Consider the following 14,624-nt stretch of genomic DNA (forward strand, 5'->3'; position numbering starts at 1 on the left):
TATATGGATGAAAGACTGGGAGTCAAAACACAGAGATTAAGAATAGAGAGAGGATGCTTAGGAAGGAATAAGGGAGGCTTGGGACCCTGTTGGATTTCCTGGAGGGAGGCCTGCTAGATGGTAGAGACCCAGATGAAAAATATGTCAATGTGTTATTTCAGGATGATTTTTCTATTTGAATAGTACTGTTTAGTTTCTGTGGATAGCTCTATTATTTATTGGCTGGTAACTCAGGATGATCCCAAAGCCTGATGCTCCTACTGTTCACACCAGGAAGGCAATGGAGCAGATGACATTTTTCATCCCTCAGCTGTATGAAGTGGCTCCCCATCCATGGCGCATGAGGTGCTGGAAGCAGACTTGCCCCTCAGGACATGGCTGGGGTATGACCCTGGAGAGGAGATTGCCATGTATTGCCAGTCACAAATACCTGAAGGAATGAAGGGCATGTCCCTGAATTCACACCCAAACCTCCTGGACACAGCAGGTCACTGCCTGCCTGAAGAGTGAGAAACTTCCAGACTGTGACCAAGACACATAAGAGCACTAGACTCCACAGGCATATTATTCCACACAGGCATATATATTCCTCAGAATATGCCATTATTATGCAAAGTCATGTTGTGTTACCTGAGCTGGGCCAGAGTATCTTTGTACGTCACCATGGCAGTCACAGCGTCAGACACAGATCCCAGGATCCTGGGCCCAAAGCCAGCACAGCCTGACCTCTGCTTCCAGTTCCAGCACTAGGCTGTTCTGTGCCAGCTTGAGGGTCAGCAAACATCCCTATCAGCACCTTCATGAGAGACAGAAATAAACAGCAAGGTAGTGGTACAAAAGCTCTTTAGCTATGACCTATCACTAATTTTTGCATCTGGTAATCTTCATATTGCCTAAAGAGAGATTTTCCTCTAAGTGACAAGTGTTCTGTTTCACTGGGTGAAATCCATGCCAATGCCATTTGCCCTAATGACGACAGTCCACCATCTCAGGAAAAAGTGACAAACTGGCAATATCCTGCAATACAGGATACAAACATTAGCTTGTTTATAATGTGTTATAATTGGAATGGAAATCATTCACAAATTAAATAAGTGAATAAACACAGCTCTCCAAAGTCCTAAATTAAAATACTCAATTGAAACGCTTGTCTTTGCCATTTGTGAAACAAATGTTAAAACATTTGAAGAAAAGCTTTTGCATTTTTATTGCAACTGCTCTAAATGGAAGAGTGACAGATGATGAAACACACCAAACATATTCAGTCCAGATCACAGGAAAGTATTTGTCACACTGTCATATAAGAAATCACTGCATAAAACTAGAAGACAATGATCAGCAGAAAGGTGATATCCATTTTTAGTCCTTGTTATAAAGCAGGAGGGGCACCAGAAATATGAATGAATCATCTTGAGTCATCCAGCAAAGTTTCACAAGGCTTAGCACAGTGACTGAGGTTAATCGGAATGAAGGATGGCACCATGCAGACTTGCTGAGTCCGTAACTCAACAAGGGAGAAGGAAATCTTCCATCTGGATTCCAATGATTCCCCAGGGCCTGATTTTCCAAAGGGTTTTAGGTGTATAGTGGTGTAAATGAGGACAAAGTATGTTTTCCTAAAATTTCCCAGGCTCCTCTGTAGACCAACTTATCCCACTGTTTTGACATGCCCTGGAGGACACACTTCTCTCCACTGACTGTACAGAGGACCTTGGGGGACTATTTTCTGTGCGGAAACCATCTGTATCTGGCATTTAAAGCTGTTTGGTGTGGCTCCTCTGACCTAGTGGCCTATATCCGAGTTTAGTTCCAACTAAGTCCAAGTCCCACTGGCCTGCCTGCACTGCTCAGTATCTAACACCTTTGTAAAAATGCCCATGTATCCCTAATGTCACCATCCAAAGATGGCAGGCATTCCCATGCGCATGCTACCGCAGCAGGCTCTCTGTACAGGCAGAAGCTCCTGCTTTAGACCAGACACTGGGCATCACTCTTTTAAATCCTTTAAACCATACTTTCATTTCCATGTGGTTGTAGACCACAGAATCAAAGAATGGTTGAGGCCCCAGGGTTCCTCTGGGGGTGATCTGGTCCAGCCCCACTTCTCAAAGTAGGGTCAGTTAGAGGAGGTCATTTCATTCAGGACATATTGGAAAGGGGGTTGTAGCCAGGTGGGGGTCAGCCTCTTCTCCCAGGTGAGAAGGATGAGAGGACATAGTCTTAAGCTGTGCCAGGGGAGGCTTAGGTTGGACATGAAAAGAAATTTCTTCAGAGAAAGAGTGATTTAACATTGGAATGGGCTGCCCGGGGAGGTGGTGGCATCACCGTCCCTGGAGCTGTTTAAGGAAAGACTGGCTGCGGTACTCAGTGCCATGGTCTGGTTGACATGGTGGTCTTCGGTCATGGCTTGAACTCAATGATCTCAGAGGTTTTTCCAACCTAATTGATTCTAGCATTCTATGATTCATTTTCATATGGTTGTAGAGCAGAAGATCACTGGAAGGTTAGGCTCTGGTGATGGTCTGCTCCAGCCCCACTGCTCAAAGCACTGCCAATTAGAACAGGTCATTCAGGACCGCAGAATCACAGAACTCTAAAATGGTTTGGGTTGGAACTTTAAAGACCATCTAGTTTCAAATGTCCTGCCATGGGAAGGGATGCCCCCCACTAGATAGGTCACTCAGTACCCTACCCAGCCTCGAACAGTACCAGGGACGGCGATGTCATCAGCTTTGGAGTTACCTCCAGAGAAGGGGACACCACAACCTCTCCGGGCAAACCCGTGCCGCCGGCACTTGACCAGCCCCACAGTACGGGGATAATTTTCATTTAAACCATTTCAGGCGGCTCCTGCGGCAAGGGAAAAGCAGGGGGTGGCCGGGAGCCGCAGGGCCGGGCGCGTCGGTCCCTCGGGGGCGGAGAGGAGCGGGCCGGGGGCGTCCGCCCCCTTTTCCCCCCTCACCGCCTCCCACGCGCGCACCTGCGCAGGCGCGCGGGCACGAGGCGCGCCCCCGCCCCCTCACTCCCTCCCTCGCAGCCAGGCGCACGCACACGCCCTGCGCGCGCGCGCGCGGGGGGCGCGCACCTGCGCTGCGCCCTCAGCTCCCCCCCCCCCGGCCCCCCCCCCCACCGCGCGCGCGGCGCCGGCCCCGCTGGCGCCTGGAAGGGACCGCGGCGACCCCTCCGTGCCTCCTCCTCCTCCTCCTTCCTTCATCCATCCTTCCTCCGAGCCGCCGGGGGACAGCCCAGGTGATCCGCCGCTGGGGGTGCGTGGGGATCTGTCTGTGTGTGTCTGTGTCTGTGTGTGTGTGTGGCGTCCGCGTCGAGTTTGTAAGTTCTCGGCGGATATCGCCCTGCTCTCCCCCCAGCCCGGGCGGGGTTTCCTCACTGGGGGTCGGTGAAAGATATTCCGCCTGCCCTGCTCCTTCCCCATCCTGTCCGCTCCCTCCGTGCCCGTAGAGCCCGCGCTGGAATCATCAGCGGCTGCAGGCTGGCGGGGCTTGCACCTCCCGCAGCCGCCCCCACCCCAAATTGCGGCGCTTAGAGCGGGCTTTGGCTGCTCTATGGGCTGCCTCCCGTGCCTCGCTCCCTGGGCAGGTTACCCTAAGGAGCACTCAGCCTCCGTGCATCGGTCCCTTCCTTGGAGGATAATCTCGGGCAGTTTTAAATAGCCTCCCCCCTCCCCCGTTTTTTTGTTTTTATTTTCTATTGCCACATTTATGTAACAAGTGCCTGCCCTCACATCAAGCTGGTGTTGCTGTCTAGGGCGTTGCATGCTCCGGGGGGGCGATGTGTCCAGTGCTGTGGCTGAACATTAAAAACAATGTCTTTCTGTTGAAGAAGACAGGGGTTAAAATGAATGAAGATCTGAAGGTTAATTTGAGCTGGCTGCCTCAGGATCATGTAGAAGCCAGCTCTACAGAGAATGCCTCAGCTGCAGGCTCCTCCCTGGTTCCTGCCGTAGACCCTGAGCCAGAGCTTTTGGTAAACCCCTGGGACATTGTCTTGTGTACTTCAGGGACCCTTATCTCCTGCGAAAATGCCATTGTGGTTCTGATCATTTTTCATAATCCCAGTCTTCGCGCCCCCATGTTCCTCTTGATAGGCAGCCTGGCGCTGGCAGATCTCTTAGCAGGCATTGGATTGATCATCAATTTTGTTTTTGCCTACCTTCTGCAGTCAGAAGCTACGAAACTGGTTACGATTGGACTGATTGTTGCCTCTTTCTCAGCATCTGTTGGCAGCTTGCTGGCTATCACTGTTGATCGTTACCTCTCCCTGTATTATGCTCTGACTTACAATTCAGAGAGGACTGTCACTTTTACCTATGTCATGCTCATATTGCTCTGGGGTGCATCTATCTGTATTGGACTGCTGCCTGTGATGGGCTGGAACTGCCTCAGAGATGAATCCACCTGCAGTGTTATCAGACCACTCACTAAAAATAATGCAGCTGTCCTTTCGGTCTCTTTCTTGCTTATGTTTGCCCTCATGCTGCAGCTCTACATTCAGATCTGTAAAATCGTGATGCGCCATGCCCATCAGATTGCCTTGCAACACCATTTCCTGGCCACTTCCCACTATGTGACCACCCGAAAAGGAGTGTCTACTTTGGCCATTATTTTGGGGACCTTTGCTGCTTGCTGGATGCCTTTTACGCTCTATTCTTTAATAGCAGATTACACCTATCCTTCTATATACACCTATGCCACCCTCCTGCCAGCCACCTACAATTCCATCATCAATCCTGTAATATATGCTTTTAGAAACCAGGAGATACAGAAAGCACTTTGGCTCGTCTGTTGTGGCTGTATTCCTTCTAACCTGTCTCAGAGGGCAAGATCACCCAGTGATGTCTGATTGGCAGCCACGAGGACGCTCCTTAACATGTTACTTTCCAGACATTCTGTCTTTGGTTTAGATGCATTCATTATTAAATGGTGTGTGATGGGTTCACATAAAAACCGCAGGATGGACTGACCTTTTTGTAAACAGAAAACCCCAGCGACCGAAATCAATCGAGTGGTTTAAGGAAGATTTCCAAAATCAAAATAATCAGTGTTCTTAACAGATTTATAATGTTGCTCAGGGTCTTTTTGTCATATTACCCAGACTTTGCCATGTTTGCCATGATTTTGCATTAAGTTTACTAATTAAAATTAGATTGAAACAACATACTTCTTTAAAATTGTTTATGTGATTGAGTTTAGTCATACTGCATGTTACAATCTGTTGTTTGGATATTTTTTCCTCTTTAATTTTTTTTTAAACAGAAAAAATAACCCCAAACCAAGTCCTGTTACCCCATCTGTATATCATCAGAATACTCTTCAAAATAATGGCCAATTGTACTGATTTATATGGAATTTATTGTAATAATATCAGTGCAACGAATTTGCTCGAAGTGAGAAAGTACTTGTGCAGCTTTTTATTTTACATCTCAGCATGAACTAGGTTGACAATTGTTTTCAAGAGTTACCTGTTCTCTCATGTGTTCTGGCTGGATGTTAAAGCAAGAGAAATGCGTTGATTTCTTTTTCAAAAATCAGACATATGTTTTTACTTGCATGTGGGACATTGGAGCTATGCTGTTGATTTTAAAACTGATGAGGGTATCTTTGAAATTGATGAAACAGTATGTCCTCTTTCAGCTAGGCATTTGTAATAGATTGAAAACTAGGTTTCTCAGACGAGTTTATCTTTTCAGAACAGTATGAGAAATGTTTCATAAAACAATCTATAGATTGCTCACAGCACATATTTAGCACTACACCAAATGGTTCCCCTACATTTTTTACCAAGTCAATACTATTACCATTTGTTTTCGCTGTTCTCCAATGTAATTTTAAATACCAACATTTATAAATTCTCAAAGCATATCTGGTTCATAATTGTATGCAACCAGGACTGCAAGATGAAACAGTGTTTTCTCCTTTTCTGGCAGTTTCATTCTTTGCACTGTACACATGTCAGTTCACTTCATTATAGAACTTCATTATAGTTCTGGTCTAGAAAGCAGAGCTTCCTCTTGTGAATGGTTAAATTTCAAACTGCTTCTAACCTTCCACTGAAGCCACATTAAAATGCACTAGAAATAAAGCATTGTTTTCGGATTTGAAGACTACTTGATTGTCAGAGAGAAAATCTTCCTGGCACTTGTCTTCATGAAACATATAGTGTACCCTCATGTCAGCGCATGGGAGTTTAGAGTACTGCTTCCATTAGTGTTGATGGGAGCTCAAAGTGTTCACGCCCTGGCATCAGCAGGAGGTTATGCTCCCTTGAATGTCAAAGTCAGCATATTGTATTGTTGCTTAAATACCTTCCATTAAAAAAAAAATAAATTCCAAAACTCAAGTGTAAAAATAGCAATATTTACAGTTCAATGAAAAAATATACCTGTGTAGTAGAGATAGTAGAGACAACTGCGCTGCTGGTCTGGACTTTTCCAAATGGAATCTGTCCTTTCCACGTGGACGTTTGGATGACTGTAGCTTTTTGTGGCAAAGTTTCTGTGATGTTAAGAATCATATGCTATACACAAAGCTGAATCTCAAATGTGAGTTGTCTGTAAACAAGACTCTGTCGAGATTTTTATGAGCAATAATTAATTTTAGTTGCAATGCTGGGTTTAAATTCCATTATTTATTTGGTTCAACCTTCATGATATTTGGTTCTTTCTTGGTAATCTGATTATTTTAATAATAATTGCATGGCATGATCCAGTAGAGCTGTGAATTTGAAGCTCCCCTGGCTTCCCTGTGATTTACAGATGCTCAGCAAGTTAGACTATGACCTCTGCTCAGTGTAGGGTATCGGTGTTCTTTATCTACTTATGAATGTTACTGAAACGCTAGTCATTGAATTTTCTTACAATTTTTTGTATAAGAAATACTCACTTCATAAATATCCATGATACATATGTGTGCAGTTTTGCAAGTATGCAAACTATTGGGAAATAATGGCAGTAAAAGTCATGAGATGAATAATGCAGAGAGACTGAATATGTAGGATGGCACTTAAAAAAAGTTAAAGCCATGCAAACTTTGTTCCCCCTGCTTTTTCCCTTGTTTGTTCTTCTGTGTCAAATTGCTAAAAGTATGATGAAGATGAGCAGCTACAACTGTGACCAAAATTCAGTCCTGAGGGCAATTGTTGTTTTCCTTATGCAGATGTGTTCTCATGCTCTTGGATAACCTCATAGGCATTAGTGCTTTTCTCTAGGCAACACCTGTGTGGTAGGGAAGCCAGAGAAAAACAGCACAGAGGGAGATAATGTCATTCCCTCTTCTCATGTGGTTTCACCTCGTGTCCTTGTCATCTTCCTCACTCCACAGACTGCTCAATTCTGCAGAGGCTCTCCAGTGTGCCGGGGGAGCCGACCTCTTCCTTGTGCCAGAGCAGAGAGATTTGTAATTGGAAGCTTCTCTCCTGAGGAGCAGAGCAAGTCAAATGGAGGAAAGAAGGATTAATTATAGCAATCCCACAAAGCTGGCTCATAGGGATGTGATTTGCCCTTGTTTGAGGAGTTGTGCATGGTTACCTTCCACCACAAACAGATGCGAAACATGATTCTGCCTCCAAAGATACTACTGTGACCTCCAGGAAGGATTTTACCTCTTCCAGAAATATGTTCCAAAACTGAGGCTGTGCAGCACAGGCCAGAAAATCCCACTGAGCATAGGTTTGCCTGCAGCTGTCAGGCCAAACTTTACTATAGTCTGCAGCACCAGGATGGGTGCTAGATAACACACCTCTGAATGAGCTCTGGGAAATGGGGGCAGAGCTGTGGGTGCAGAGCTGCCTACCTCACTCACACAGAATTGCTTGACAGGCAGCCACCTTTCAGACCCTGCAGAGCTAAGCAACTCTCTGCTGTCCCCTCAGAGTGACAATGGCCCCTGTGCTGTATGGTGAAGTGCCAGTATCCATCCAAGGTCCTCCTGCAACTGGCAGAAATCCAGCCAACTTGCAGGTTCTGGTATTTTGTTGTCTTACCTAACAACAACAGTGCATAAGACCAGGGGGGTTAGATTCACCTTCTCTGTACAGAGAAGTACCTTTCATATCTCCATTGTAATGACAAAAGGTGTTTTTTTCCTTAAGATGTAATTTAGTTTAAATAATTGAAGTTCGTGTTTATTTATTAACACACTTGACCCAAAGTTAGTAACAGGTTGTATCCTGATGGGAAAAATTTATTGTCAGGTTTTTTCATACATTCATCCTTGAAAGTTAGGAGAGGATTTTCTGTATTGTCTTCTTTTTTTTTCCTTTTTTTTTTTAACCATTTCCCCCAATAGTAGTATTTCAGCAATAAGGAGAAATATGTCTTTTTAGCACAAGAGCAATAAAATCCTCCATTATGTGGATACTATAAACTGCTGAGTAAACTCAGAGCAATAGAGAGGAAGCAATATATACTTTAGACAAAAAAAAAGTAACTTGCATAAGGACTTTTAGTAAGCATAAGTCTTCCTTTGTTAAGCAGATCCTATCAGACCAATGTAAGACATTATTTCTGGTTGATTTGTTTTATAATCATTGAATTCCTGAATAGAATTACACAGCAATAACATCTTACCTAAATTCTTGAATCCTGAATTTGTGCTATTTGCTGGAAGAATTATGTACTGCATTGGGGAGTTTTATTCTTTTCATTGTTTGGCATTTAGTTGTACAGCATTCTGTGGATAAATTAATAGTGTTCAAGATTTCCAGTTATAACTTGATCCCAAGAATACCTGAATTGGTCATGCTCATCAGAGTGACTGAGAGGTGGTGCTACCTGTTCTGCAGAGAGCTTGGTTATGATACCAGTGAAGAACACCCCTGCCAATACCCAGGCTCTTTGGAAGCAAGCTCAAAGGACCGATACTGCTTCTGTATCTTCCTACCAGGGACACTCAGTGACATAAGCAGTTGCATCCATCCTTTAGTGTTCAGGGACCAGCCTTGAGGCATCTTGGAGTCGCTAAAACTCCTCCATGGACAGCAGTGAACTTTGGCAGAGACCCGTGCTCATGCTGTCCCCAAAGAGCTATTATTGTTTTGCCTTGTTTTCTTAGGGATTTTTTAGCTTTTAAAAATAAAATAGATGTGACTTCATTTCCCCAAGGTGATAAGCAACCTTATAAAGCAAGTGTGACTGGAAGTTGGGATAAAATAGCATTGCTACAAATCAAGCCCATGAAGCATAACTACACACTCATTACTTAAAAAGAAAAAAGTGATTCTGTAACATTCAGAACAGTGTTTCCAAAATGTTGGCCCTGACTTTTATGACGAGAAACTATGTAGGGTCTGTTTTTTCTATGTATAATAAATAAATAAAAATAAGAATTGGACGGAGCAGTTGCTATTTAAAAACCCAGCAGCAATCCTGTCACTTTATCTGAGATACTGAATGGTTCTAGATTGGCTTAGTGGTAGTCCAGAGATGTTCCGTGGAGAAAAAATAAGATCTCTCAATCTCTGCTTATAGAGAACTAAAAGGAAGGAACTCTAAGGGAGTGGCATAATTTATATCTCATGAATAAGCAATAGGTCAGGAAAGATAAATTAGGCATATGTATCTCCCTCATCTGCCTGTAAAAGAATGATGGTACTCCCAATAAACTTGAAGGGTCTCCTGACTGGAAATACTTCTTTGGTACAAGAGGAAATTACCCCTTAAAACTGGCTGCTGCCATCTTCTTCAGATCAAGAAAATGCAGTTCCTTATAATGGATCAGAAATCTGAATGAGCTGCAAGGATATCTACTTTCATATTAAGTGGATGATGAAAGATGAGGGATGGAAGTCTTTATAGCTTGGTGAATCAGCCAGATTCAATCACTCAGCCTTGAGCTTGGCGGGGGAGGATGCTTGAGTAAATGCACCCCCTGTAGGAAGGGTGTTAAGAACTGCTCTGAGCTGCCCATTTGGAGCCTTACTCCAGGTACACAGAGCTGCCAGGAGGGCCCCGGGGGCTGCCCCTGTTCCAGGGTGTGGTGCAGCAGTCCCCTGTCCCTGGGGCTGGCAGTATGGCTGCCCCTTGTGAGTGCTGTTCAGAGAGCAGAGAGGAGGAGGTATGATCAGATGTGAGGTATCCCTTCCTTGAAAATGTTGCCCCATATTTTATTCTGATTACTACTTGTCTTGTTGGCACAGTCTTGGGTGGCCCCACTTGAAATCAGAAGAGGTTTTTTTGTGGAAAAACATTGAAAATTCAAAGTAGGACCACCAGAAGATTATTTTACAGTAAGTCATTATGTATTTCTGTTCCTTTTGGGGAGCAGCTAAGCCTATAACTTTGTAGTAAATGTTTCTTTGAAAACAGCATGCCTTTGCTCTAAAAAAGTCCATGCTGTGGTTTATTCACAAAATTGTTGTGATCTTCTAAGCTCCACAAGAAGAAAGAGTTGCACATTTCACTGTTATACAAACTTCTTATAGAAGAGAAGGGAAAAATCCAAACTTGAATGTAGGTTAGATGAAACCATATTGCAGTTAATTAGTGTGTCACTGGTGATGCAGACTAATTCAGTGCCCCTTAGAAAGGATGGGGGAGATTTTTGTTTGTTTGTTTGTTTGTTTTTGGATTTTTTTTGTTTTTTACTATTTTAACTGATGGCCATAGGATTACAGGTTGGGTTATTTTTCTTTTTCTCCTTCACCTCCACACCACCCCAGCTCCCAGCAGTAAGATGTCTGGTACAGTCCTTTTTATTTCAAGGCAAACATTGGTTCGCAGTTGGACTTAATGATCCTAAAGGTTTTTTTCAACCTAAATGACTCTGTGATTCTAAGCACCTGCCTCTCATAAGTACAGTGGTGCATTCCCAGGTAAAAGCTGATTAACAAAGTTTTTAATAGTTTGTTATAACCCTTTCAAACATATCAGCAGCCCTTTTTCATTGAACCACTTCACTTAGGCAGGAAACGTCCGATTCACCTGTGGGGTGGGAAAGCAAGTGTACTGGTATTGGTAATATTCTTTTTCCTCTAACCACTTGATCCCAACCCTACTACAATGCCTGAGCACAGGCCTAATCCCAGTTTCTCAAGGAAAAAATAAGCCAATAGCAACTGCACATGCTGAAGACTGTATCCTGCAATGATTTACCCTAGAAAATGGAGGGGGCTTTCCCTTTTAAGAAATAGATGCCAACAAAATAGACTTTTAAATTTTTTTCTTTTAAGTATAAACTCATTCTTAAAAGGAAATACCTATGTCCAAGTTTAACATACTAGTTATATTACATGCTGAATAGAGAAACAGTTTCTTAGAGTATTTCAGTGTGCCATTAACTTGATTAAGTATGATGAGCTATCATTTTTAAATAGCATAATTACATAGCTAAATATTATATATATGTGTATATATATGTATATATATATATATACATAATTATTACAATTATTTAATTTAGATTCTATATGTATGACATGCCATGTATCATGCTCTATGCCTTCATTGTGGATGTGGTTAAACTATAACTTCTTTGCTCAGCAGTTCCTTGTGATCAAAGAAACATATTGCCCAATTTGTATGAGTCTTGCAAATACTGAAAGATTCAGCAATAATTGATATTTCAGCAAACAAAGACAGGCAAGAGATTTTGGAAGGGAAGCAAATTCTCATGTCTTTAATTTGGGCCAATCCCACTTCCATCTTTGAGATTACAGGAATGTTTTCCATGACCACCGATAGTATAGAATGCAGGAAGGGTACTTGCATGGGCCTATAAAGCAGTTATAACTTCTTCCACCCACTGTTCCCTTTCCTCTCTTGCTCTTTTTCTGTCTTCCATACGTGCTTTGGTAACAGGACTGCAGAGATCATGATTCCACACAGTCGTGGGACACAGGTGGACATTTTGCACTGGCTGATGCTAACCTGGGGAATCTTAGAGTATTTTAAAAAAAGTATGTATTCATTTTTAAAAGGCACACAAAATACACATATGCTTCAGGGGTTTTCTGGGAAAAAGGCCTAGGACCTCTAAGATTTAGGGCCAAGGTATAGAGTTCTAATGCATTGATTACTTATGGTCACCATAGAATTTTCCTCTTACTTCAGTGTTCACTAAGATTAAACCCATCAAAATAATGAGGAATTTGGCTTCCCCTGCTTTCAGGGGAGAGATATTTTATAGTATGCAAATAAAAGCAGCAGGACCTTGCCCTTCAAAAATTGAAGTACCCACATCCAGATAGGACAAAAGGGTTGTATCCCCATGGAGTGTGGGCAGTTGTGCCCCATCCATGGGTTTTTGTGCTGCCACTCTTTGGTTGCCCTCTGACAATGTAGTCCCTCATATATGATCAACACTTAGTCCACCTTGTGGTGCCTCTGCCCCAGAGGGCCCAGGAGAAAAGAGCACAGTGGTGAGGCTTTTCTGATGGGTTTGGAAGGGAGCTCTGCTCTCAGCACAGAGCTCTCTGCAGACGTGATAGAAAACAGGGAGCCTTCTTCAATCACATTCCAGCCAAATCTTTCCTTTTGTACAGCCCTCTCAGTGTAAGCAGAGACTTTCCCTGGTCCAGGAGGAGGAGGGAGAGTGGTTGCTGGGAGTTAGCACACTCCAGCACACAGCTTATTACACAGCAGCTCTCCCAGAGCTGAGCAGCTGAAGGTACAGTAATCTGGTGCTGAACTCAGGCTGGTCCCTCTAGGAGGAAAATGCACTTTTCCAGAATGCAGGAACAGCGTGTGTGATTTGTGCCAAAAGTGTGGAATGAGTATTGCAGCTGAAGAGGCAGGTAAATTGCCTGGATTACACATAAGCAAAAAAGTCAGGCAGTCTCTAGGGTTACTTGCATGCACTCAAATATATTTTTTGTTGAAGCTGATAGCAGTCCCATATATGTATGGAGAAGGAGAAGAATATGGACTTTCCTGTTGGGCCTAAGCCAGAGGCAACCAAAGGAAATGGGCATTCTTGGTTTTGTCATTGTTTCTGGAGAGAGACACATTACACCTCTGTCCATTTTGATGTCTATAGCTTTTTACTTTCTGGGGTTAAGCCCTCCTTTGTGTGGTCTGAGCTTTAGTGTCACAGCCAAAATCTACAAAAGTTGATTGTAAATGTGTTTACAAATGGAATTTCATAGGATAAGTGCTGTAAGTGTGCCTCTGAAGTAAAGCTGTAAACTCTCTTTAATTTCAGGCCATGAAATTTGGAATTCCTGGACTAGTAGAAACACTTGTAATTTTTTAGATTTACTAACTAGACCCCCACATTTTTTGTTGCCAAATGCAATAAAAAATAACTTGTAGTTTATCATGTTCATGTCATCAAATCCTCAGAGAGAACTTTTCTTAGGAAACATTGTACATTTCAGGTAGACACCTGATACTACTGACTGCAATGTAGTTCCATGCTGAATTGTAAAAGCTTTAGCAAAAGCATCTGCATGGAGGATAGTTCTCATGCTGTACATCTCACTAGGAGCCAGGTGGATTGAAATCCTGCATGTTGTGCTCTTCATATGAGAACCAGTTACTGGTTTCATACATAAAGGCCTGTGGTAATTTTTGATACTAATTTAGGTTTTTGTTGTTTTGGTTTTTTTTTTTGTAATTTAACTGTGGTTGAAGTTTGAACCATGGCTTGACAGTGTATGAAGTGATTTTTAAAGGAAGTGAAACATCTTTGCCTCAGTTTCCCTTAAGCTTAAAGCTTTGAATTGCAACTACAGAGCTTCTTGTTGTATACAAGATAGTCATTTAATGCACTTTATTTAAAAAAGGCACAAATTATTTTCTTTATAAAATGTTACAATTGCACTATGCTGTAAGAATTGGTTATTAAATATAAACTGTACAGTTTTGTAGTCAACATTGTGTTAGTCATAAATGATTGAAACAATTACATGTTTCAGTTAAATGTTAATTTTATATGTGGTGTGTGTAGCCATAAATAAATTTTCCTTTTTAAAAAAAGAATGGTTGTTTGTTTCATTTCTTTGAATTCCCCATTTTGTTTCAAATAACAAAATGATATCCTTCTACAAATATAAGATTTAAGTGTGTTCCAGTGCAAAGGGATGATGGATGACACTAACTAAACTTGGGGGATTAAATTCAGATGTGCAAACTTGAGCTGAATTTCTGTAGATCCCCTGCATTTACAACACTGCAGAAGGAAATACCAGGCCAAAACCCAGAAAGAAGAGCTGACAGGAGTTCTTGAACATAGAGTTCCAAGAAGCCAGAGTAACCTTCCATGGCTACCTGTCTTATTCAAGTTAATTGGACTATACTGCACTCCCTTCTGACATGCTGCCTTTTGTTTTCATTGCACACACTCAGTTTTGGGGAGCAAAATGCACTATGGATTATAAGAGGGTCTGCATTTGGTCATGCTAAATGGGTCTAAATACTTAATATTTGTGTTAGCAGTCATTAACTGGAGAGGAGAGGTAAAAGTTACTATGGAAGTAAGAAACTGTGTTAACCTAGATTTTTCTTTTAGAAGTTAGGTCCTAATCCTTGAATTAAGTAACTGAAAAATCAGATGCATGATCACAGTTCTGTATTTCCAATTTGACTGTTTTAGACAGGCTAAAAGAAAACGGTGGACTGTCTCATTGTCCAAATTAAATTTTTGTATAAAATGTACAACTTAATTCCTCTG

At 42.5% G+C, this 14,624-nt stretch overlaps 1 protein-coding gene across 4 annotated transcripts; it reads left to right on the top strand.

Moving 5' to 3' along the window:
- The first annotated feature begins 3,028 nt into the window (after positions 1-3,028).
- On the top strand, positions 3,029-13,933 carry GPR12 (G protein-coupled receptor 12). 4 transcript variants are annotated; one of them, XM_077173849.1, is made up of 2 exons: positions 3,029-3,266; positions 3,841-13,933. In XM_077173849.1, the coding sequence occupies exon 2, from the start codon at positions 3,856-3,858 to the stop codon at positions 4,858-4,860; it is 1,005 nt and encodes a 334-aa protein (XP_077029964.1). In that variant the 5' UTR covers positions 3,029-3,266; positions 3,841-3,855; the 3' UTR covers positions 4,861-13,933. The 4 variants fall into 4 exon arrangements, with proteins under 4 accessions (XP_077029964.1, XP_077029963.1, XP_077029966.1 ...); XM_077173848.1 differs by having other exon boundaries at positions 3,844-13,933; XM_077173851.1 differs by having other exon boundaries at positions 3,029-3,249.
- Positions 13,934-14,624: the final 691 nt, after the last annotated feature.

This window comes from Agelaius phoeniceus, chromosome 2, assembly GCF_051311805.1.
Source record: "Agelaius phoeniceus isolate bAgePho1 chromosome 2, bAgePho1.hap1, whole genome shotgun sequence".
NCBI classification, from domain to species: domain Eukaryota; kingdom Metazoa; phylum Chordata; class Aves; order Passeriformes; family Icteridae; genus Agelaius; species Agelaius phoeniceus.

Bases quoted from the DNA above. Each gene is read 5' to 3' on its own strand.
- GPR12 (XM_077173849.1), top strand. From the start codon at position 3,856: ATGAATGAAGATCTGAAGGTTAATTTGAGCTGGCTGCCTCAGGATCAT.